The sequence below is a fragment of the Pteropus medius genome, unplaced genomic scaffold, assembly GCF_902729225.1.
Source record: "Pteropus medius unplaced genomic scaffold, Ma_sr-lr_union100, whole genome shotgun sequence".
Taxonomy (NCBI): domain Eukaryota; kingdom Metazoa; phylum Chordata; class Mammalia; order Chiroptera; family Pteropodidae; genus Pteropus; species Pteropus medius.
This window is the reverse complement of record NW_024353790.1, coordinates 1-25,722: the sequence shown is the minus strand read 5'-3', so window position 1 is coordinate 25,722 and position 25,722 is coordinate 1. Positions and strand designations below refer to the sequence as shown.

At 34.6% G+C, this 25,722-nt stretch overlaps 2 protein-coding genes across 3 annotated transcripts; one reads left to right on the top strand and one right to left on the bottom strand.

The window, feature by feature from the left end:
• Positions 1 to 834: 834 nt before the first annotated feature.
• On the top strand, positions 835 to 8,860 carry LOC120593468 (VIP peptides-like). Of its 2 annotated transcripts, none has more exons than XM_039851309.1 (7): positions 835 to 989; positions 2,778 to 2,889; positions 3,724 to 3,813; positions 4,785 to 4,883; positions 5,862 to 5,992; positions 6,806 to 6,866; positions 8,561 to 8,860. In XM_039851309.1, the coding sequence occupies exons 2-6, from the start codon at positions 2,786 to 2,788 to the stop codon at positions 6,862 to 6,864; spliced, it is 483 nt and encodes a 160-aa protein (XP_039707243.1). In that variant the 5' UTR covers positions 835 to 989; positions 2,778 to 2,785; the 3' UTR covers positions 6,865 to 6,866; positions 8,561 to 8,860. The 2 variants fall into 2 exon arrangements, with proteins under 2 accessions (XP_039707243.1, XP_039707244.1); XM_039851310.1 differs by having other exon boundaries at positions 847 to 989; positions 2,784 to 2,889.
• A 10,518-nt stretch (positions 8,861 to 19,378) lies between these two features.
• LOC120593472 (VIP peptides-like) lies at positions 19,379 to 25,387 on the bottom strand. Its single transcript, XM_039851315.1, has 6 exons — positions 25,269 to 25,387; positions 24,344 to 24,433; positions 23,269 to 23,367; positions 22,160 to 22,288; positions 21,279 to 21,339; positions 19,379 to 19,549 (listed from the first exon to the last, which is right to left on the bottom strand). Exons 1-5 carry the CDS (start codon positions 25,370 to 25,372, stop codon positions 21,330 to 21,332), a joined length of 432 nt encoding a protein of 143 aa, XP_039707249.1. The 5' UTR covers positions 25,373 to 25,387; the 3' UTR covers positions 19,379 to 19,549; positions 21,279 to 21,329.
• Positions 25,388 to 25,722: the final 335 nt, after the last annotated feature.

Here is a 25,722-nt window from a genome sequence, read left to right as displayed (position 1 = left end):
ACTGGTCAAGTGATTTAGTTGGAAATGTTCAATGCTCATGTGGGTTGGAGTGTGTTTTGGAATGAGGAAAAATAATTCTGCATAGTACAAGGCCTTATAAAAATGATGGGCATAACCTTTTAAAAGGAAGAAAAATGCAATCCCCAGAGGTGGACAGTCTGATCATTTAGTTTTTGAATCATTTGAGATTATGTATGTGGCAGTGCATTGGAAATGATGATGTTCGATAGCAGTACTACGACTATTTTCTACATGAGAGTGCATGTTATTTTTCTCGCTTCAAACCTTTTTGAAACGTTTATATTGGGATTAGTTTCAACATAAGGGAAATGTAGTAATAGAAAGATGGTAAATTTCTTCTAAATGCTTTTAAAATTAGAATAGTTCTTGAGAAAAATTATATGAAGCAAGATCTACATGACCAGCATAACATTTTCTTTAAAAAGCACTGGAAGAATTGATGCTTTGTAACAAAGGAGAATTATACATTTGTAAGTGTCATGGACCTAAGTCTTTGTTGCTTTCTCAATCTATTCTTGTATATAAAGTTCTTATTTTTTGAATGGACTCAAGTGGCCCTGGCTATGAGAGTAATCAATCTCTTATATCATCATTGCTAATTAAAAATTAAAACATTTCACGTTAAACTCGGTACCTTTTTATTTTATTAAAAAGAGGACATTTCTCTTTATCTTTTATATGTTGAAATCACTCACTGTAATCTTATATAAATCAGATATAATGACATTTAAATAAATACTTCTAGTCCTAGTCACCCTGAGGGAGTACTGCATGACGTCAGAGAGCTTTGTGATTGCTCAACCCCTAAGTACAAGCCCTATAAAACGATAGGCTTTGAAATGCTGGTCAGAGTAGACTGAAAAGCAGCTGCTGGAAATAATAGCCAACCCTTAGACAGGACCAAGTTCTGGTTCAGCTCTAAGGGCAGAGAACCGGTGGAGCCAGAGACAAGTTTCTCAAGTCACCTGGTAAGTATAGGGACGCCTCAACACCTCACATCTCAATGATTTTTCTAAATTATTTTTCTTGAAAGATGCTTTCGCTGTTTGCTCTTTTACTCAATTCTGTTTTTTTTTTAATAATGCATTATTTTGTTTTGTTTTGCTTTGCTTTTATATAAAATTTTGACTGAAGGGTTCAGTTAGGTACTGTGATTTTGAAGTTTTCAACTAATTTTTTAATTGCTATTCTTTCATTTGTTGGTTATGTGAATATAAGAAGCATTGATTTTCCTCTTTAAGTTTGAATGCCATAATTTTTATGCACAACTTCTAAGTTTCTATTTAGAAACTATTTAGGAATATATTGTGTCTGTGGATTAGATCAGAGATGCCCAATCTTTTGGCACCAGTGACGGGTCCTCCTATGAGATTCTAATGACCAATGATCTGAGGTGGAGCTGAGGTGGTGATGCTAGCTCTGAGGAGTAGCTGCAAATACAGATAAAGCTTCCCTCACCTCCTGCTGTGCAGCCCGGTTCCTGACAGACCACTGAGTGGTACTTGTCCATGGACCTGGAGTTAGGGACTGCTGGATTTGATTTAAAAATACAAGCTTTGTTTTTAATAATTTTTCTTTTTATGGCAAAAATTATTTCAAATGTTTCAATGAAATTTTTTGGTATTAATTCTCACTATTAATAGAGTTAAGTTATTGAATCCCAGGCATAAGAAAATGAGTTCTCAATAAAATCTACAATTAAAAGCAGAAAAAGAAATGTTTATCTAACAATTTTTATGCTAATAGATATAGAAATATAAATGCATATATATATATACATATTAAGTTCATGATACCCTAGTTTTATATTAATCAGATGCAAAAACTTAAAGTAGAAGAAACTATCAGGTTTTTGAAACTCAGAAAAGATACTAAACTTGGATGCCACAACTCTAATAAGGACATGGCCCCTAAGTTGTTTCTAGCAATGTAAGACTATGGCATTCAATATATAACTGGGCCAACATGTGCCGGATGAGGGATAGGCAGCAGTTGAAAGGGATCTTTATTATTCAAGCACAAATTGATCAGATAGAAACTATACTGCATTTTCAAGCTTTCTATAAGACAAAAATGTTTTTCTGAACTCTGCAAGAACCTTCAGAAACCTCTGCTAGTTACCCAGAATTCCTGGGTATCTACCTACCAAAAAAATGGAAAACACTTATTCACAAACATACCTGTACTCCTATGTTCATTGCAGCATTATTAACAGCAACCAAAACATGGAAACAACCTAAGTGTCCTTCTCCAGTTGACTGAATAAAAAAAGTAGTGGTACATGTGCACAGTGGAATATTACTCAGACGTAAAAAATAATGAAATATTGCCATTTTCAACAACGTGGATGGATCTTGAGCGTATCATGCAATAATAAATGAAATTAGTCAGACAGAAAGGACCAGAACCATACGATTTCACTCATCTGTGGGACATAAAACAGAAAGCAACAAATGAACAAAACAAACGAAGTCATAGACACAGACAACAGTATAGAGGTTACCAGAGGGGAGAGGAGTGGGGAGCAGATAAAGAGGGTAAAGAGGGTCAAACATATGGACGGAATGAGAGTAGACTTTGGGTGGTGAGCACACAGTACAACGTACAGATGATGTGTCCTAGAACTGTACACCTGAAACGTATGTAATGCTATTAACAAATGTTACCTCAATGAATTAAAAACAAACCAAAAAATGGATTCCCTGGCTGGTGACATCTGTGGTTGGAAAATCTAGAGTGACTTCCTCCCTTTCAAGGTGCAGAGATGGAAACCAGAGGGAAGCCCCAGCTCCTCATGAGCCTGATAGTTCTCAGTATGCTCTTCTCACAAATGCTGGCCTGGCCTCTTTTTGAAGCACGTTTTTTGAGGTAAGTTCTTTTCGAGTCAGAGAGTCGAACATTCCATCTTCATCTCGATGAGAATTTTCTTTCCGTCATTCAGACGACTCGATTTTTTAAAATTATGCATTATTGATTTGAATATTTGGTCGATATGTTAAGACAAATTTTTCAATGTCGAATCAACATGATTATTCCATACTAAAATTGTGCTAGTACACAAGATTTAAAACCAGAAGGCCCTACAAAATTCATTGAATTTAAGTGACTATTCAGAAATGGAGAGATTCTTTAGACGTGATCAATGCAGACATATACATTACACTTTGAATAAATTGTAATAAATAATATGTAATAATTTGAATAAATGAAACTTTGAATAAATTTTAGGAACTTAGAGAAGGAAAAACAGTTAACTCTCAGCTCTTGAGAAATGTTTGAGCCAAATAAACATCAACGAATATACAAATTGTCCCAGTTTTTATGTTAAATATTACGTTTTTTCAAAGTTTCTATTTTGTAGAAAATCTTTCTTCTTGTGAAATTTACTTTGCAAAGTGAAGGCATTCCAAAGGAAGTGTACTTTGCTTAATGCTATGACAGGATTGAACTGAGTAGTTCGTATGCTTGACATATACAACTTGTAAAAGTTACATGCATCTATCGTGTGGGATGAACAAAAATTTTACTATTTATACTCTCAAACCACATAAGTTATGATGCTATCCATATTTTCTGAATGGGCGGTATTTTCCAAGATTTTGAGTGTCTTATTTCAAATGACTGTAAACTCATAAGCATTGTCTTCTGAGAAAAGAATGTATTATACATCTATTGTCTTTTTTCTAATATGTTGGATATCAGAGTACCATTGGAAGAAGAGAGTGAAGTTGATCGAACTTCATTCAAAGCAGACACTGACATCTCACGAAATGTATTTCCTGAAAATGGCAGGTGAGTTCGGTTTTATTGAGTTTTATAGTGAAACCTGTATTTTTTTTTGTAATATACATGTTTTATTCTTGTGTCTCCATAAAGCTACTCCCACAGCACTGCACTGCAGGTTTCCATGGGCCGTGGCTTCATCCAGCCTGATGTACTGCAGCTCTTGCAGCTGCACATGATTCTCATGTACTGAGGCTGTGACAGGCAAGGATAAACAAACCACTCACTTACATTCTGTTGTGTAAAAGGTCAATATCAGAAATTGTACCAATACTAGTAAAACTTCAGCACTTAGGATTCCATAATAAAAGATGTTCAAAAGCAAAAGTTTCATGTCTATGTAATAAAAAGATGTCTAATAATAAAAGCCACCTATTCAAAGAGTCATTTGTCGAGAGAAGCATTCAAGTATAGACAGAGTGACTCAATATTGAAGACAAAGTATAAAAGCGTCCTCATTTGGACAGAAAAGTTGGCTGATAGGACCTAAGAACCTCTCCATTTTAAGATATTTTGACTCCTAATATTTTTTGAAGAAGAAATAGTAAAAGACATAATAGTGTTTTTGCTAAAATCAGAGATATTTTTTGTATATGTCTTTATTCATGATAGACGTAAAGAGCACCATAAATAAAATAATTAAATAGTTAAATATATAGAAATTAATTTAAATATAGTACATTTTTCACAGCAATGTGACTCAGAGAAGAATTAGATTTCTAGATTCCATCAGAGAGCTTTATTTAATATTGAGAAGTACCTCTAAAAAGCTAATAAATTTGGGGCTGAAAATATAGAAAATATCTTGATAATAAGTCAGCAAAAATATTTTATAGTAGATTATTAGGAAATCTTCTTTTGGACTTAAGTGTATAAAGAGTTTTCATATCAACCTGGTGTTTTTTAAATTATTATTGAGTCCAAATATTACTTTAAGAAACCATTTCAAAGTAATGGTTATCCTTTCTTCTTTGTTTTAGGAGTGCCAGACATGCCAATGAAATTGTCACAAGTGACTTGAGTAGAGTCTTGGATCACCTTTCTGACAAACTTGAGGTCTTTACTGAAAAACGAGATCTGTAAGGAAAAGTTATTATTTTTAACAAACATGTTATGATTATTTAATCTGCAACTTATATTTTTGCTGTTAACAATTTATTTATTTTGTCCCAAACTGTATCTCAACAATGTTCAATTTTGTTAAAAAAAATTTATATTTTTCAATAAATTATACCAGGCCTATGGGTTAGAAAATAGAGCTTTTTAGTAATATACTCGCTGGCTCCAGACACACTTATTTTTCTTTAGTAGCAATCATTTGTAAATCTGCAACCAAACTGGGGCCTGGGAGAATGAGGTGAAGGGTTAAAGAAGTACAAATTAGTAGCCGATGGATGGTCATGGGGATGGGGAGCATGGCAGAGGGAATGCAGTTAGCATTAATATGATGGCTAAGTGGAGGGCCAGGGGAGAGACGGAGCAATTGGGATGATCTTTTTATAAACTATATAGATGTCTAACCAATGTACTGTATACTTGAAACTAATTTAATAAATAAATAAATTTATTAAAAAAAATGAAACTAATATGGTAAAAAGAAGACACAGTATAAACTGGAGAAATTGTAAGGTTAATCATAGTACTTGTTTTTTAAATTCCTGCTCAAACTGAGCATTAGATGATGCTTTCTTCATATGACCAATAGCTGAATATTTAGATGGCACAATGCAGGTGGCATAGCTTTTAAGAAGTAAAGAGCGTCTCCTCCCAATAGCAGAACACAACTCAAATATCTCTCCATTTTTTTAAAAAATATATTATCTGCTCAGTTAATATACTGTGTCTTAAGTCACTCCCAGATAATGCCACAATGTGTTGGATTATTCTTCTCTCACCTATCCTTTGTTTTAGGTGAATTTTTCCATTAGTATATTTGTGATAGAAAACGAGTTGGGTGTTGGAATTCATTTTTATCAGACTCCGAGAAATTTAGAACTTTGACATATTTATCATTTCTTGTTAAAACTCTTTGATTTCCTTTCCCCTACATTTCTCAGCGATAACATCGCAGAAAACTGGGGACAAAGGAAACGCCAGTCGGATGCAATCTTAACTGACTTGTATGTCCAACATCTAAGACGAATCGCTGCGAGGAAGTACCTGGAGGAAGTTCTTAAAATAAGAAGAAGTAAAGAAACAGAAAACTTGCTAAAATGAAAAATTATAAATAACGTTCAAGCAGAAACTACAAATGGAGACTTATCTACCTCTCTAGCTCATCACTATCTTTTCTCTTCGAAGCAGTAATTCTCAGCCTTGCCTGCCATTATGCAGAATGCTTAAAATACTGAACTGAATCCTAAATTCATTGCCAGGCAATCAGTGCCTCTAACAATGTTCCTCTAGACATTTATATTTTTTAAGAGTTTCCCAATTGATTCTACTTTGCCTCTAGGGTTAAAAATAATGACTGAACTGTTATCTAGTCTGAATCTGGAAACAGGTTTTATCAAAAGTGCTGATTTTTAAAATGTGTAAAGCACATTCAATCGGCAATTTAATGTCATATGGAACTCCCTTGATGTGTGTATTTAATTCTTTTATTTTACCAAAGTAAGCCACAAGTCTTTTGTCTTCAGAGGGTCTGTGAGATCTCTTTCTCTATGTAGTGTGTAAATATTGGAGCACAATAAATAGAATGTGGATCCTCTTGCTCCTTTTACACCAATTATTTTCTTTAGATGATAAGAATTAAAATAGGACAATTCTGACTGAGTGAGCTCGGAGAAGATGATGCTCTTGGCCCATCAGATTATAATTCGTTAAGTATAATTTTAGCTACTTTAAGGTTGAAGAACTAACTAACCTCAAAGGTAATTATTTAACTCTCAGAGCACTTTACAGAGCACAGATAATAGCATAGGTCACACATCATCACTTCTTTAGATGCTTTCTTATAGAAAAGCCTTAACATGCCCAATTTTCTTTTCCCGTTTTTCAGGAAAGAGTAAGAAAACTGAAGAAAAAGTTTTTGGAGCAAAGTTGGTGACAACTTCATAATGGTAGGTATATTTGTATGTTCTTATTAATTCTTACAGCAGTCACCCAGGTATTTAAGTACATAAGAGTCACTTGATGAGACACATCTTTGAGTTCTCACAATGAGACCTCATCTGAAAAGGACGCATCTACCTGTAGTGAACTCCAAGCAGTAAACGGCTTAAAAAGATTAACACAGGGTGCTGATCACATAAAAGAGAAAGTTCACAAGGAGTAAACAGTTTGTGATCTCCTAGTTACTTAGAAATGTTCCTATCCTTCTGTCGAGATATAAAACCGAGGAGACTGTTGCACACTGATGAGAAAGACCGGTTTTTTTTCTTTCTTTCTTTCTTTCTCTTTCTTTCTTTCTTTCTTTCTTTCTTTCTTTCTTTCTTTCTTTCTTTCTTTTCTTTCTTTCTTTCTTTCTTTCTTTCTTTCTTTCTTTCTTTCTTTCTCTTTCTTTCTTTCTTTCTTTTTCTTTCTTTCTTTCTTTCTTTCTTTCTTTCTTTCTTTTCTTTCTTTCTTTCTTTCTTTCTTTCGAGACTCAATCTATATTGCTTTTATTAGTTGAAGGTTTAGTTCCACAACTGACTGCTAGCAACTCATTTAAGTTCAGGGAAATACCGCCAAATTACAGCATTGCTTGTTTTTGTGAAAATACCAAGGCATTCTGGGTCTAGTTGTATTCTTACAAACATAGCAAACTTTATGCAGAAAAAGTCACATTTGGTTAATTTTATCAATAAAATGAGCATAGGTACTATGACTCTAAAACTATTCACTGTGAAATATGATTTGAGAAAACAAAAATAGTTTTTTTTCTTTGTTAAGTAATAGATTTTTTGTCACAATTGCTTTTATATATACAGGGATACAAGATATATTTCTGTCCTGAGTTACCTTAAGATTTACGTTTGCTCATAAAAATATGTGAATAATACTTGGCAAGAGCTTAGTGAAATGTTACGTCATCACTATATCAAATGTTGGCAAAATTTTTCTCTAAAGGCAATATTTTTGGCTTGTGGTCTATCTGGCTTTCATTACAACTACTCAACTCTGTTACTGTAGCATAAAAGCAGCCACGAATAACTCATAAGTAATAGGAGTGGCTGCATTACAATAAAACTTTATTAGTAAAGAACAAAAGTAGGCTGGACTACAACCTCTGACTATGTGTAGGACACTAAGTTAGATCCAGCTCAGACTGAAGACAATTCATGGTCTTTTTTCAGTCCCTGGGGCAAATATCTAAGGGTTTTCATGAGAGTCCTCGAGAGTAGACAGGGTATCTGAGAAGACAGCTGTACAATGGGTCGTTTTAGTCCACTGATTATCCCTCATATCTAAAAGACATAACTGGTCAGGGGTGATGCACTTGCCCATTCGTTATTATGAATAGATACTTCAAAGAAATGAGTCTATTGGCTCAAACGAGAAAGTTAATCCCATATAACTCCTTGAAAGTGTTTATAAAAAGTCTCCTCAATTAAATTAAGATATACAACAGGCACTAAAATATAAAGGAGGATTAATCACCCTGTTTAAGTGTTTGATTATTTGTAAGGTTCTATTTTTCATCCTTTTAATTTCTTTTTGGGATCAGTAGCATTGGACAAATTCTTTTAACTGGAAATCCTGTGTCTCAACTATTTGTGAATATTACAAATGGGTAATTATTAAAAACTAACCAGAGCACCTGTTCTCATTGCAGTTTTCCTTCTGACAATCAGTCATTTTGAAGATGCCCTCTTGACATCCCCCAACACAGGCTCCTGTCACAGGCCGTTCACCAGGGTCAAAGAGAAATAGATGTGTATCAAATGAGTGGATAACTGAATGAAACTAAAGTACTGTAATAAAAATATTTTATGCTTAAATACCAAGTTCATCTTTTTAAGAATTCTTGAAGAAAAATGATTGGGTGAAGTAATTATGTTTTGAGTTCTATACAAGAAATCCAATCAATTAACTTTACTATTAAAACCAAATAAAATGCTATGTTGTGCATGTTATAATTTATTCTAATTTATTAACTGCGATGTTTATATTGCAAATGCTCTTGGAGAGTTCTAAAATTTGTCTTTAACTCATGACAATTCTAGAATTTCATATGCTGTATATTTTTTCTGACAAAAATATATTTAATAATAAATAAATACCAGGTTAATTCCAACTACATGCAGCTTTTCGGAAGTATAGTAATAGAAGAAAAAAAAATGATGTGTTCATTTATAGAGCATATTTAACTATTCATAAGAGTGGAGCAGAAACTCACTGTGTCCATATTTGAATGTTAAGCAGATAGAGCACTGTGCTAAATAGACCTCAAAGCGTCTAAGAGAATACCGACAAAGATAGACTTCCTTTAAAAAAAGATGTTTAAAAAATATTAGGCATTTTCACATTTGTAAGCAACTTTTATTTTGAAGGGGATTAAAAAATCTCTTAAATTAGGGTCTCTAATTGTCATTGGCTCCCCTCTGACGTAGTGTGTCAGTGAAGGAGAACGGCCTCTACTTCTGACACTGGACCTTCCTTTCACGCTTGAGTTAGGGATGTGCAGAATGTAAACTGAGTGGGCCATTTGTTTTCAGTAATAAATACTTTTTCCACAATCATTCAAAGAATGCTTTGGTCATACCAACTTCAGTCATTAAAAGTACATTTGGAAATACAACTATTCCCCTAAAATGACTATAAGAAATTACATATAGAAAATAAAGACCATTGCTTATCATTGCAAACACTTTCTACTGTTCTGACTGTTTTGAATGATGTAGCAGAGGGTACTTTTAGCTCTAAAGTTGCAAGTACTAGATACTTCTACTGATGTATAAAGTAGAACTATGTTTGATTTCGTGCGAGTACTGAAATAAATGACTTATGTAAGAAATCCCTTTCTCATACAAGGCCAGAAGTAAAATTCAGGGGTTACGGTGATGGTTCTGCTCCATGAAGCCCTCGGAAATCTAAAACCCTTCCAAGTCACCTTTCATCTACTAGGGTGTGGTCCTTCGCCTCATAATCCAAAACTGCAGCTAGAGCTCCAGCCCTCGTATCTGCAATCTTGCAACAGAAAGGAAGAAGCAGCATGGGGGCGGGGGGGAAGCAAAAAGTACATTCTGGTTCTCTTTTAAGTAATAGCTTATGCTAACATCCCCTTGACTACAACATAGTTTTGGTCACAGTCATTTGCAAAAAAAGGCAGGGGAATGTTTGGTTTTCTTTTTATATTATGTGTTCAACTAAAAACAAGGGTTTTCTTAATATAAAACAAAGAAAGGATAGTTTATGTGAGAATGTTTCTTTTTTAAGATCTAAGGCTATGGATCTTCAATTCTTACCAAAAATCCTTAAAGCAACAACAGAGAAAGTGGGCAACAGAAGCTCTGTAACCATTAATGAACAATCAATATCATCACAAAACACCATTGGCCTCTGTGCAGAGCACAGGCTCAGCGCTGTGTATGGGAAGACCAGTGTTTTAGTCTGATGAAGGACAAGCATCCCGAATTACATCTTTCACACACTATTCGATTCACAGTATATGAGGAGGACACACTCAATCTTAATGCCGCCTCCCAATGCACAACAGGAGTAAAAGGGCTGATGCTTTAAACAAAAGGGGGATTAAGTCCCAGGCTGAGTTCAGAGTCCGGTGAGGAGATACAGATGGTGACTGGGCAGAGCTGAGAGGCTGAGCGTGCTCCTAATCCCCACTGTTCCTCAGAAAGCTGAGTCCTTTGTCTGGGACAGAACGTTTTTCACAAGGCACAACAGAAACTGCCTAGGCTTGTATGTGTGCTGGAGAGCCAGCCATGCTTCACTCCGTTTTAAACAACCAGCTGGGTAGATTTCTTACTCTTTGTCAGGTGGCAAGGAATGAGGGGCTGGGCAGGTAATTGATCTGAGGGTGATGGGGCATTCAGTGGTTGGACTGGCCAGACACTGAGTGTCTGAAGCACCCTGACAAAAACAACCCACCAGTGCTCCGAAGCTTATACCTAAGAATGCCAGTCATACATTAACATATTTTTCAAAGCTGTGACTCAGATGCTAAACTCAGACCACTCTGTTTCACTCAAACCATATTATCAGCTTTTACATCTAATGCTTATAAGATTTGAATACGTTATTCAACAATTTTATAAAACAATGGAAGAAAATGAAGACAACGGTATCTGGCAGTCATGACTATGTGTAGATGGGAGATTCCTGAGAGGGCCTAGGCACCTGGGTGGGTTTCCCCAGCAACCCCTAGCAACTCATCCTAATCTTGGTGATATTAGGTGCAGAGAAAGAGGATTATAAGTGAAGTCTTCGACCTGTTGAGTTTAAGGAGCTCTAAGTCACCTATTCTAAATGGAGAGTAGATCGTAGGACATACGGATTGGGAGTTCAGAAGAAAGGTATGAGTAGAAGATCCATCAGATTCCTCAATTTGAGTCAGGTAAAGGAAACCTCAAGACTAGATTATACTGCTTAAGGAGAAAGTAGAGAGAGAGAGAGAAGAGGGATCAGAAAAGAACCCTAAGGCACTTTGTGGTTTCCGGGTTAGTGGTGTAGAAATGGCAAATACGAAGACAGAGGCCAAAATGAAGATGTGACGTGCAGGGAAATGTGAAGGTTTTTATCCCTATACCTGCATATTTGCATCACTAAAATCTCAATCTATTGTATTAATATTTGTTTATATAGTTAAATGATCTAATATGAATTATAGCTTAGATCTCTGTGACTGGCTTTATCAGAATTATTTAATTGTATTCGCTAGTTCCTGAAAGTTCAGATTACAGATATCACATCGCAAATCTTGGGCAGATCAAATGCCAATGCAATATTTCCAGAAGATAATATGGCCATCCCCATCATGCTGTGTGGAGTCTGATTGTGTGTGAGGGTGGGAGGGGGGGGAGGAGAGATGTTTTCCTTCTTTCAGTGATAAAGGAAAAAACTTCAAGTGCTTTAAGTCTGAAAAGCAGATAGATAGTGACAGTTTATAATAGCCTGTGAAAGAACCAGACAGAGAATTTCAATTGCTTTAATGATTAGAAGTGAGACTTGAAATCAGGAAATTCAAAGCCTCTTTACAAATTCCTGCCCCTCACCTTTATTTAAGGATATGTACGATCACAGGCTCACAATTGTACAAGTCCGGCATCCATTTCAGGTATCTAAGGGAATATAACAGCCCATCCAGTGCGATGCCTTTGATAATACCACTGAAATCGGAAAGGAGAAATCCAAGTGGGATGAAAAGCCAGCTAAAGCCACGCACAGTAACAAACAGCTTCATTTATTTAATAGGAAGAGCGAAGAAAGAGGACTGCACCTTATTTTTAGGTATTTTTTTAAAAATAAAAGTAAACAAAGTGTTTTTCAACAAGTAAAACAATCTTAATTTGTCTGGACGTATAAGGTATATTTAAGAATAAATTTTGAACTAAAAATGATTAGCAAGGAACGCACTTCTTTTAATGAATCTCCATTGATCTTTCACTTTCAGACCTCACTAATTAGTCTTTCAGATGGGACTACAAGCTGTGAAAACTTCGAAACTTCTATTTGTAAACATACTGTGTTAAAACGTTCCAAAAGTTTCTTTTTGTTTGTTTCTCACCTATGCTTGAAGAGTAAATTAAAACGTTCTCCCAAATCATCCCTTTAACGTTGGTAGAATACTAGCTTGCGTGGCAAAGTTCTTACTGCTTTGGGGCTACAAAGAAGGGAGGGTGATGATCCCTACTCTCAGGAACTCAGCAAAAATCTGTGGGGCCATCAGGTGACTAATAGTATGGAGCAGCATGTGTTGAAAGAGTGCTGCATGAAGCAAAGACTGTGGCCACTGAGAGGAGGGCTCACTGGAGACTCTCCATGTGGGACTGTGGTTTCACGTGAGTGTGTAGAATTACTGAGATTTTGATGGTTGTAGGAAGGGGAGATGCAAGATAGAAAAGACAGTGCAAAAAAGGCATAGATGTTAGATGGGCCGCTACTTTGGAACACAGACAGGAGCACAGTCTTGTTGGAATGGAAGATGGCTGAGAAAGGTAGAGGGGAGAGGCCAGATTGGTTTTTTAAAATGAAGATCATGAATAAAATGAAAGAGTAAACATTATGATAAATTTAAGCCTTCTTCAATCTCTACAGATACCTTCATTTTCCCTAAGCGTTAAACTTTTTCGTAATCTCTTAAACTGTGGGGACCAGTGATTTGCAATCTCAGCTTTTCTAAAATTTAGTGATATATCTGATTTTGGAGAATGCAGACAAATCATGGAGACTTGCCTAGAGTTCAGAAGAAAGTTCTGAAGGCAATGTTCTCAACTTAGCGGCAAGCCCACAACCCCCACCTGGAAAGGAAAGTTGGATTTGTATTTCAGTATCATTTTGAGCATCTGCAAATGTCACACAGAGAACTTTGTTTTACTTCTGTAACCTGCACATGGTGTATATTGAGTTAGAAGCCCTTCTGACTTTAAGAGATCTATTTACCTTAGGACAAAAATATCTTTAGTTGTTATATGGTTTGTATCAACTCACCAAATATCAATCTTTCAATGTAGAGATAAGACAGTAGGTTAATAATTCTTTACAAGCTTCTAATATTGATAAAGAAGCTAATGTTTGTCTCTCCAGCCAAATTCTTCTGTCACAATTGTCTAGGTACATACTGAGTCTTCAACTAAATTGTGACATATTTAAAAATTGCAATCATGCTTTAATATAATTTAACGATAATATTAAAGGAGTGTTTTTAAGTCTTAAAAATAGTTTTGAAAAGTTGTTTTCTAAGTTTTCTAAATAAGTAAAGCTATTACCTATAATTTTACTTCTGTTATGCCTATTTCAATTTTTTACTTTTCCTATGCTGCTTTATCCACGTGCATATAAAAGCCATGTACAATTTACCAGTTTACTCTTTCACTTAATATCATATAATAAATATTTTTCCATGTTTCTGTAGTTTTAAAAATAGCTATTATATAAGTGCCAATAATTGAATTTACTTTATGCAAATTTTAAAACTTCTTTTACTTCTTTCTCTTAGTAATTTTGAAGCATTAATTTTACTGTGTTCATTTATTTTTGCTTTCATGATGACTAACTCAATCGCCTTTATTTCTTCTAATGCAACCATTATGTATTAATATTTTTTCTTTATATTACTTTGAATTCTCTTCTAGAGATGGTAAGTATAACTTCAAAGACATATGTCTTCTCATAGTTCATTAATTAAATTCCAGGATCTGAATCCCCAATTATTTTTATTAAAAAAAACCCTTTTGTTTTATTATTTTAAAATTTCATCCAAAATTAACGCTAGTTATTTAGACTAATCGGAATAACTGAACAAACACGCTATTTTTACTTTCTTGTTTGTTCCAATACATTTTTAATTATGTATTATTTCTCAAAAGAAAGGATGACCCTTGCTGAAAACACAAAGTAACTTTTTCACCTACATTTCCCTGAATTAACATGATCCATATAAGATTATATCAACACAAATTAGGCATATGGTTTTTCAGTTTCCAAACATTGTTCCAGTTATAAACTATTTGACTTTTATGTCCCACAATTCCGTAAATAATATTTATTTGGGAAATAAAACCCAGTTATATTTCATTTTTTAAAAATAATTATATGGTCTGAAGATAATGTTTTAATATAACATTACAACATCACATTTGCTATCACATTTTATTTGCCATTTTGCTTTTTCTTTGCAAGTATATTTTCAGGTTCACATCTTGCTAATCAACTACTTACCCTTAATATAAGAATTTTAGTTCTCAGTTCTATTCTGTTAGTCTTATCTTCTCTACCTGCACACAATTTCAGACTTATGCTTCTTGGATAAATTCTCTTCTTTGACATACGCCTGGTGCTACAAACCTCAATCTCATTAATTTCTACTCAAGCGTACAAGACTGTGACCGAAGTCCCTTTATCTGCATTATTATCAAGGTAAAGAGAAAATGTCTTTGGAGTAAAAACTAAGACTAATGGCAAAGTTGCTTAACATACAATGGCAACTTCTAGCTCAAAGATTCTAGGTTTTTAAACTAGAAAGAAAAATAAAAATGTAAATTGAGAAATATAACAAGCATCGCCTATGTGTCTAGTAGAAAGAAAATCTAAAAGACAAAAAGAAATCTCGGGAGATCCTTAAATTTTCTGTCACCGGAACAAATGAGGTTAACATGTGGCTAAAGCAAGAAGCAGAGCAAGAGGCCCCAGTGCATGAAGCCACAAGGCCACACAGAACAGAAGAGCCAAAGGGAAAGAAGCAAAATTATGAAACCAGGGCGGGTTTCCCAGGAAGAGAAAAACGAAAGAGCACAATTGTGTGGGGAGAAAAATGAGAAAAGGTGAAGTATGAAAGGAGATGCATCTTGCAGGAGACTTGCAATTACATGAGGCAAAAGAGAAGGGCCAAGGAAATGTTTTCTCTCTCACGGTCGGGAAGAGAAAGCTGCCGGCAGAAGATCGTGAAAAGGCAGGTGTTTTTAATGCGTTTTTTCCCCTCTCTCTCCTTTCAGACAATTGCAGCTGCTATCAGTTAACCAGAGAGGGAACCGTTTGAGTTTGGAACCCCAAACAAGAACAGGCAAATAAATCATTGGAGTGTATTTAGATCTAGATCTACTGAAATCTAAAATCTAGATCTACTGAAATGTGCAGCTCCCAGGGTCTCGGGGATTTGTACATATTATCATAGAATTCTTAGTCTCTACCTTTGAGATATGCTATAGAATAAAGTTTCTGTATCTGAGTCCCAGAAACAGTGTGGTATGTTTTAGTTTAATATTAAGATAGTATATGCTACTATATAGTTATTTTGTTTTACATAAACACTGAAGAAAAGATATAACTGGATAGATTCAATTTAATTCTTACAGAGACGTTAGAAAACTAAGTATTTATCATCCCCAGAAGCTGTAAATATGAACATGGTTAAGATGTCTAGAAACATCCTCCATTTTAATTTGCTATGTTAATAACTGATTATTGTGGAAAATTTTGTGCCCTTCACAAATGAATGTAAGTAAGTCTCAAACCGACAAATCGAACAAACTAATTAGATATTCTGTGTCAGTTCATACATTATACGATATGCATGTATTGAGGAGAAAAATAGGCAAGTGGCCTGATGGCATGTGAAATACAATCTTGGGAAGGGAAAAATGACTTTTCTGATATTTCTTTGATTCTTTTCTCCCATTTCTGTTCTTCTTTCTCTCATTCTAAAACTTCTGTTTACTAGGTGAAGAACCCCACCATTTTGATTATCAGCGACGCTTTTTTCTTTTTGATTTATCTGTAATATTGTACGCAATTTATTTGATTTGAAATACAACTCTTCTGTTCAATTTTATTTTAATTTAGGCAGTTTTAAAGTCCAAGTGATTTTTCATCTTTCTGTTTCTGTATTCGGTTCTTGTTTTATTTATGGAATATTTTTAGAGTATCTCCTAGAATTTATCTTTTTTATGACTTTTTTTCATCCATATTCATTTTTTAAAAATTTGACTCTTTTCTTCAAGTTTTCCTCAAATGTCTGGGGATCCTTGGTTGTTCACTCACACTCAACATTTATGATAGTACCTGCCACCATTAACTTAGGTTTATTTGGATGAGTTATTAAAGAAAGGAAGAAGAGAGAGAGAGAGACAGAGAGAGAGAGAGAGAGAGAGAGAGAGAAAGAGAGAGAAAACAGGGAAGAAAAGCAGAGAATGAAGATAGGAAAGAAGGAAGGAAAGAAGGAAGGAAGGAAGGAAGGAAGAAGAAGGAAGAAGAAGGAAGGAAGGAAGGAAGGAAGGAAGGAAGGAAGGAAGGAAGGAAGGAAGGAAGGAAGGAAATTAAAGAAAGAAGTTAGAAAGTCTTACTGGGCTGACTGTAGATTAAGTTATTTGAAGGCAGGTTTCTTTTTAGACTGTAGAGGGAAGAAGTTGGATTTCACTCAGGGTGGCCCTAAATGGAAGAGGGCTTCCCTCTGGGACATCAGCTCCCATGGTAGCCTTCCTAGCTCTTCCCATTTTTTAAGACAATAACCCCCTAACTTTTAATCATCAGGGCATTTAGCATTCTCTAGCAAGCATCAGAGGTTAACAATCCTGTATATAAACCTTCCATTTCTGTCCCGGATTTAGACCCTTGTACGACCTTGCCCTCCACGGTAGTGTTTCCAAATTCCTGACAAATGTTAATCTTTAGTATTTGTGAAATATCAATAAGATTTGAAAAGAATTCTTAGGAGTTTTAAATATGTAAGTGTTTTGTATTTGTGTAATACTTTATTTCTAAAACAATAAATCATCATAAAAAATCAAAAGATTTTTCTATGACAGCATCACACTAAAAGTTTCCGATGTTTTATTACAAAAACAAAGTAATAAATTCATGTTTTTTAATCATCGCTGTCCTCATGTCCTTCCGGTGGTCTGTGAGGCCCCTCGGAGTCTAGTCCTTGGTAACCTCTCCCACCTCCTCTCCTCATCAGCCCTCATCCAGGGGACACTGTTCTGGCCACAATGGCTTCCTTGACGTCCACATATGCCAGGACTGCTCCCTCTGGCCAAACAAACACTCAAGTCTCGCATCTCTACATTGCACATTAGAGTCGTTCAATAAATATTTCTTGAAAGAATAGGGACTAAATTGAAAAGACTTACATTAATAAAATTAAATTAAAACTCTTTAGATTCACGTTACATTGCACTGCAATTTTGCACCCATTTGATCTTCATGACCTTCCTAGTATAAATAACATCCAGAAGATTTCTGTTTTCAGTGCAGTGCTTTGCATAGAAAAGTCACTAAAGAAATATTTGATAATTTGTGAAATGAAATGTGAACAATAGATATAATTAGTCCAATTCACTTCAAATCCTGTAAACTCCTTTGTAATTACTGCTAGTTCTAGACTAGTCTCTCCTTATACGGCCATCCATTCTAATTGTAGCAAAGGAAAGTGAGCAAAGCTTTGTTTTGTGATGATATTGATTCTTCATTAATGGTTAGAGAGTTTCTGTTGCCCACTTTCTCTGTTGTTGCTTTAAGGATTTTTGGTAAGATTTGAAGATCCATAGCCTTAGATTTTAAAAAAGAAACATTCTCACATAAACTATCCTTTCTTTGTTTTATATTAAGAAAACCCTTGTTTTTAGTTGAACACATAATATAAAAAGAAAACCAAACATTCCCCTGCCTTTTTTTGCAAATGACTGTGACCAAAACTATGTTGTAGTCAAGGGGATGTTAGCATAAGCTATTACTTAAAAGAGAACCAGAATGTACTTTTGGCTTTTCCCCCCTGCCTCTTCTTCCTTTCTGTTGCAAGATTGCAGATACGAGGGCTGGAGCTCTAGCTGCAGTTTTGGATTATGAGGAGAAGGACCACACCCTAGTAGATGAAAGGTGACTTGGAAGGGTTTTAGATTTCCGAGGGCTTCGTGGAGCAGAACCATCACTGTAACCCCTGAATTTTACTTCTAGCCTTGTATGAGATAGGAATTTCTTACATAAGTCATTTATTTCAGTACTCACATGAAATCAAACATAGTTCTACTATATACATCAGTAAAAGTATCTAGTACTTGCAACTTTAGAGCTAAAAGTACCCTCTGCTACATCATTCAAAACAGTCAGAACAGTAGAAAGTGTTTGCAATGATAAGCAATGGTCTTTATTTTCTATATGTAATTTCTTATAGTCATTTTAGGGGAATAGTTGTATTTCCAAATGTACTTTTAATGACTGAAGTTGGTATGACCAAAGCATTCTTTGAATGATTGTAGAAAAAGTATTTATTACTAAAAACAAATGGCCCATTCAGTTTACATTCTGCACATCCCTAACTCAAGCGTGAAAGGAAGGTCCAGTGTCAGAAGTAGGGGCCATTCTCCTTCACTGACACACTACGTCAGAGGGGAGCCAGTGACAATTAGAGACCCTAATTTAAGAGATTTTTTAATCCCCTTCAAAATAAAAGTTGCTTACAAATGTGAAAATGCCTAATATTTTTTAAACATCTTTTTTTACAGGAAGTCTATCTTTGTCGGTATTCTCTTAGACGCTATGAGGTCTATTTAGCACAGTGCTCTATCTGCTTAACATTCAAATTTGGACACAGTGGGTTTCTGCTCCACTGTTATGAATAGTTAAATATGCTCTATAAATGAACACATCATTTTTTTTCTTCTATTACTATACTTCCGAAAAGCTGCATGTAGTTGGAATTAACCTGGTATTTATTTATTATTAAATATATTTTTGTCAGAAAAAATATACAGCATATGAAATTCTAGAATTGTCATGAGTTAAAGACAAATTTTAGAACTCTCCAAGAGCATTTGCAATATAAACATCGCAGTTAATAAATTAGAATAAATTACAACATGCACAACATAGCATTTTATTTGGTTTTAATAGTAAAGTTAATTGATTGAATTTCTTATATAGAACTCAAAACATAATTACTTCACCCAATCATTTTTCTTCAAGAATTCTTAAAAAGATGAACTTGGTATTTAAGCATAAAATATTTTTATTACAGTACTTTAGTTTCATTCAGTTATCCACTCATTTGATACACATCTATTTCTCTTTGACCCTGGTGAACGGCCTGTGACAGGAGCCTGTGTTGGGGGATGTCAAGGGGGCATCTTCGAAAGGAAGATTGTCAGAAGGAAAACTGCAATGAGAACAGGTGCTCTGGTTAGTTTTTAATAATTACCCATTTGTAATATTCACAAATAGTTGAGACACAGGATTTCCAGTTAAAAGAATTTGTCCAATGCTACTGATCCCAAAAAGAAATTAAAAGGATGAAAAATAGAACCTTACAGATAATCAAACACTTAAACAGGGTGATTAATTCTCCTTTATATTTTAGTGCCTGTTGTATGTCTTAATTTAATTGAGGGGACTTTTTATAAACACTTTCGAGGAGTTATATGGGATTAACTTTCTCGTTTGAGCCAATAGACTCATTTCTTTGAAGTATCTATTCATAATAACGAATGGGCATGTGCATCACCCCTGACCAGTTATGTCTTTTAGATATGAGGGATAATCAGTGGACTAAAACGACCCATTGTACAGCTGTCTTCTCAGATACCCTGTCTACTCTCAAGGACTCTCATGAAAACCCTTAGATATTTGCCCCAGGGACTGAAAAAAGACCATGAATTGTCTTCAGTCTGAGCTGGATCTAACTTAGTGTCCTACACATAGTCAGAGCTTGTAGTCCAGCCTACTTTTGTGCTTTACTAATAAAGTTTTATTGTAATGCAGCCACTCCTATTACTTATGAGTTATTCGTGGCTGCTTTTATGCTACAGTAACAGAGTTGAGTAGTTGTAATGAAAGCCAGATAGACCACAAGCCAAAAATATAGCCTTTAGAGAAAAATTTTGCCAACATTTGATATAGTGATGACATAACATTTCACTAAGCTCTTGCCAAGTATTATTCACATATTTTTATGAGCAAACGTAAATCTTAAGGTAACTCAGGAAAGAAATATATCTTGTATCCCTGTATATATAAAAGCAATTGTGACAAAAAATCTATTACTTAACAAAGAAAAAAAACTATTTTTGTTTTCTCAAATCATATTTCACAGTGAATAGTTTTAGAGTCATAGTACCTACGCTCATTTTATTGATGAAATTAACCAAATGTGACTTTTTCTGCATAAAGTTTGCTATGTTTGTAAGAATACAACTAGACCCAGAATGCCTTGGTATTTTCAGAAAAACAAGCAATGCTGTAATTTGGCGGTATTTCCCTGAACTTAAATGAGTTGCTAGCAGTCAGTTGTGGAACTAAACCTTCAGCTAATAAAAGCAATATAGCTTGAGTCAAGGAAGGAAAGAGAAAGAAAGAAAGAAAGAAAGAAAGAAAGAAAGAAAGAAAGAAAGAAAGAAAGAAAGAAAGAAAGAGAAAGAAAGAAAAGAAAAGAAGAAAGAAAGAAAGAGAAAGAAAGAGAGAAAAAGAAAAAGAAAAGAAGAAAGAAAGAGAAAGAAAGAAAGAAAGAAAGAAAGAAAGAAAGAAAGAAAAGAAAAAGAAAGAAAGAAAGAAAGAAAGAAAGAAAGAAAGAAAGAAAACCGGTCTTTCTCATCAGTGTGCAACAGTCTCCTCGGTTTTATATCTCGACAGAAGCATAAGAACACTTCTGAGTAACCTAGGAGATCACAAACTGTTTACTCCTTGTGAACTTTCTCTTTTATGTGATCAGCACCCTGTGTTAGTCTTTTTAAGCCGTTTACTTCTTGGAGTTCACTTCAGGTAGATGCGTCCTTTTCAGATGAGGTCTCATTGTGAGAACTCAAAGATGTGTCTCATCAAATAACTCTTATGTACTTAAATACCTGGATGACTGCTGTAAGAATATGATAAGAACAAACAAATATACCTACCATTGGGAAGCTGTCGCCAGCTTTGCTCCAAAAACTTTTTCTTCAGTTTTCTTACTCTTTCCTGAAAAACGGGAAAAGAAAATTGGGCATGTTAAGGCTTTTCTATAAGAAAGCATCTAAAGAAGTGATGATGTGTGACCTATGCTATTATCTGTGCTCTGTAAAGTGCTCTGAGAGTTAAATAATTACCTTTGAGGTTAGTTAGTTCTTCAACCTTAAAGTAGCTAAAATTATACTTAACGAATTATAATCTGATGGGCCAAGAGCATCATCTTCTCCGAGCTCACCCAGTCAGAATTGTCCTATTTTAATTCTTATCATCTAAAGAAAATAATTGGTGTAAAAGGAGCAAGAGGATCCACATTCTATTTATTGTGCTCCAATATTTACACACTACATAGAGAAAGAGATCTCACAGACCCTCTGAAGACAAAAGACTTGTGGCTTACTTTGGTAAAATAAAAGAATTAAATACACACATCAAGGGAGTTCCATATGACATTAAATTGCCGATTGAATGTGCTTTACACATTTTAAAAATCAGCACTTTTGATAAAACCTGTTTCCAGATTCAGACTAGATAACAGTTCAGTCATTATTTTTAACCCTAGAGGCAAAGTAGAATCAATTGGGAAACTCTTAAAAAATATAAATGTCTAGAGGAACATTGTTAGAGGCACTGATTGCCTGGCAATGAATTTAGGATTCAGTTCAGACATCAGTATTTTAAGCATTCTGCATAATGGCAGGCAAGGCTGAGAATTACTGCTTCGAAGAGAAAAGATAGTGATGAGCTAGAGAGGTAGATAAGTCTCCATTTGTAGTTTCTGCTTGAACGTTATTTATAATTTTTCATTTTAGCAAGTTTTCTGTTTCTTTACTTCTTATTTTTAAGAACTTCCTCCAGGTACTTCCTCGCAGCGATTCGTCTTAGATGTTGGACATACAAGTCAGTTAAGATTGCATCCGACTGGCGTTTCCTTTGTCCCCAGTTTTCTGCGATGTTATCGCTGAGAAATGTAGGGGAAAGGAAATCAAAGAGTTTTAACAAGAAATGATAAATATGTCAAAGTTCTAAATTTCTCGGAGTCTGATAAAAATGAATTCCAACACCCAACTCGTTTTCTATCACAAATATACTAATGGAAAAATTCACCTAAAACAAAGGATAGGTGAGAGAGGAATAATCCAACACATTGTGGCATTTTCTGGGAGTGACTTAACACACAGTATATTAACTGTGCAGATAATATATTTTTTTAAAAAATGGAGAGATATTTGAGTTGTGTTCTGCTATTGGGAGGAGACGCTCTTTACTTCTTAAAAGCTATGCCACCTGCATTGTGCCATCTAAATATTCAGCTATTGGTCATATGAAGAAAGCATCATCTAATGCTCAGTTTGAGCAGGAATTTAAAAAACAAGAACTATGATTAACCTTACGATTTCTCCAGTTTCTACTGTGTCTTCTTTTTACCATATTAGTTTCATTTTTTTAAATAAATTTATTTATTTATTAAATTAGTTTCAAGTATACAGTACATTGGTTAGACATCAATACAGTTTATAAAAAGATCCTCCCAATTGCTCCGTCTCTCCCCTGGCCCTCCACTTAGCCATCATATTAATGCTAACTGCATTCCCTCTGCCATGCTCCCCATCCCCATGACCATCCATTGGCTACTAATTTGTACTTCTTTAACCCTTCACCTCATTCTCCCAGGCCCCAGTTTGGTTGCAGATTTACAAATGATTGCTACTAAAGAAAAATAAGTGTGTCTGGAGCCAGCGAGTATATTACTAAAAAGCTCTATTTTCTAACCCATAGGCCTGGTATAATTTATTGAAAAATATAAAATTTTCTTTTAACAAAATTGAACATTGCTGAGTTACAGTTTGGGACAAAGTAAATAAATTGTTAACAGCAAAAATATAAGTTGCAGATTAAATAATCATAACATGTTTGTTAAAAATAATAACTTTTCCTTACAGATCTCGTTTTTCAGTAAAGACCTCAAGTTTGTCAGAAAGGTGATCCAAGACTCTACTCAAGTCACTTGTGACAATTTCATTGGCATGTCTGGCACTCCTAAAACAAAGAAGAAAGGATAACCATTACTTTGAAATGGTTTCTTAAAGTAATATTTGGACTCAATAATAATTTAAAAAACACCAGGTTGATATGAAAACTCTTTATACACTTAAGTCCAAAAGAAGATTTCCTAATAATCTACTATAAAATATTTTTGCTGACTTATTATCAAGATATTTTCTATATTTTCAGCCCCAAATTTATTAGCTTTTTAGAGGTACTTCTCAATATTAAATAAAGCTCTCTGATGGAATCTAGAAATCTAATTCTTCTCTGAGTCACATTGCTGTGAAAAATGTACTATATTTAAATTAATTTCTATATATTTAACTATTTAATTATTTTATTTATGGTGCTCTTTACGTCTATCATGAATAAAGACATATACAAAAAATATCTCTGATTTTAGCAAAAACACTATTATGTCTTTTACTATTTCTTCTTCAAAAAATATTAGGAGTCAAAATATCTTAAAATGGAGAGGTTCTTAGGTCCTATCAGCCAACTTTTCTGTCCAAATGAGGACGCTTTTATACTTTGTCTTCAATATTGAGTCACTCTGTCTATACTTGAATGCTTCTCTCGACAAATGACTCTTTGAATAGGTGGCTTTTATTATTAGACATCTTTTTATTACATAGACATGAAACTTTTGCTTTTGAACATCTTTTATTATGGAATCCTAAGTGCTGAAGTTTTACTAGTATTGGTACAATTTCTGATATTGACCTTTTACACAACAGAATGTAAGTGAATGGTTTGTTTATCCTCGCCTGTCACAGCCTCAGTACATGAGAATCATGTGCAGCTGCAAGAGCTGCAGTACGTCAGGCTGGATGAAGCCACGGCCCATGGAAACCTGCAGTGCAGTGCTGTGGGAGTAGCTTTATGGAGACACAAGAATAAAACATGTATATTTCAAAAAAAAAAAAAATACAAGTTTCACTATAAAACTCAATAAAAGCAAACTCACCTCCCATTTTCAGGAAATACATTTCGTGAGATGTCAGTGTCTGCTTTGAATGAAGTTCGATCAACTTCACTCTCTTCTTCCAATGGTACTCTGATATCCAACATATTAGAAAAAAGACAATAGATGTATAATACATTCTTTTCTCAGAAGACAATGCTTATGAGTTTACAGTCATTTGAAATAAGACACTCAAAATCTTGGAAAATACCGCCCATTCAGAAAATATGGATAGCATCATAACTTATGTGGTTGAGAGTATAAATAGTAAAACTTTTGTTCATCCCACACGATAGATGCATGTAACTTTTACAAGTTGTATATGTCAAGCATACGAACTACTCAGTTCAATCCTGTCATAGCATTAAGCAAAGTACACTTCCTTTGGAATGCCTTCACTTTGCAAAGTAAATTTCACAAGAAGAAAGATTTTCTACAAAATAGAAACTTTGAAAAAAAACGTAATATTTAACATAAAAACTGGGACAATTTGTGTATTCGTTGATGTTTATTTGGCTCAAACATTTCTCAAGAGCTGAGGGTTAACTGTTTTTCCTTCTCTAAGTTCCTAAAATTTATTCAAAGTTTCATTTATTCAAATTATTACATATTATATATCACAATTTATTCAAAGTGTAATGTATATGTCTGCATTGATCATGTCTAAAGAATCTCTCCATTTCTGAATAGTCACTTAAATTCAATGAATTTTGTAGGGCCTTCTGGTTTTAAATCTTGTGTACTAGCACAATTTTAGTATGGAATAATCATGTTGATTCGACATTGAAAAATTTGTCTTAACATATCGACCAAAGGTTCAAATCAATAATGCATAGTTTTAAAAAATCGAGTCGTCTGAATGACGGAAAGAAAATTCTCATCGAGATGAAGATGGAATGTTCGACTCTCTGACTCGAAAAGAACTTACCTCAAAAAACGTGCTTCAAAAAGAGGCCAAGCCAGCATTTGTGAGAAGAGCATACTGAGAATTATCAGGCTCATGAGGAGCTGGGGCTTCCCTCTGGTTTCCATCTCTGCACCTTGAAAGGGAGGAAGTCACACTAGATTTTCCAACCACAGATGTCACCAGCCAGGGAATCCATTTTTTGGTTTGTTTTTAATTCATTGAGGTAACATTTGTTAATAGCATTACATACGTTTCAGGTGTACAGTTCTAGGACACATCATCTGTACGTTATACTGTGTGCTCACCACCCAAAGTCTACACTCATTCCGTCCATATGTTTGACCCTCTTTACGCTCTTTATCTGCTCCCCACTGCTCTCCCCTCTGGTAACCTCTATACTGTTGTCTGTGTCTATGACTTCGTTTGTTTTGTTCATTTGTTGCTTTCTGTTTTATGTCCCACACATGAGTGAAAT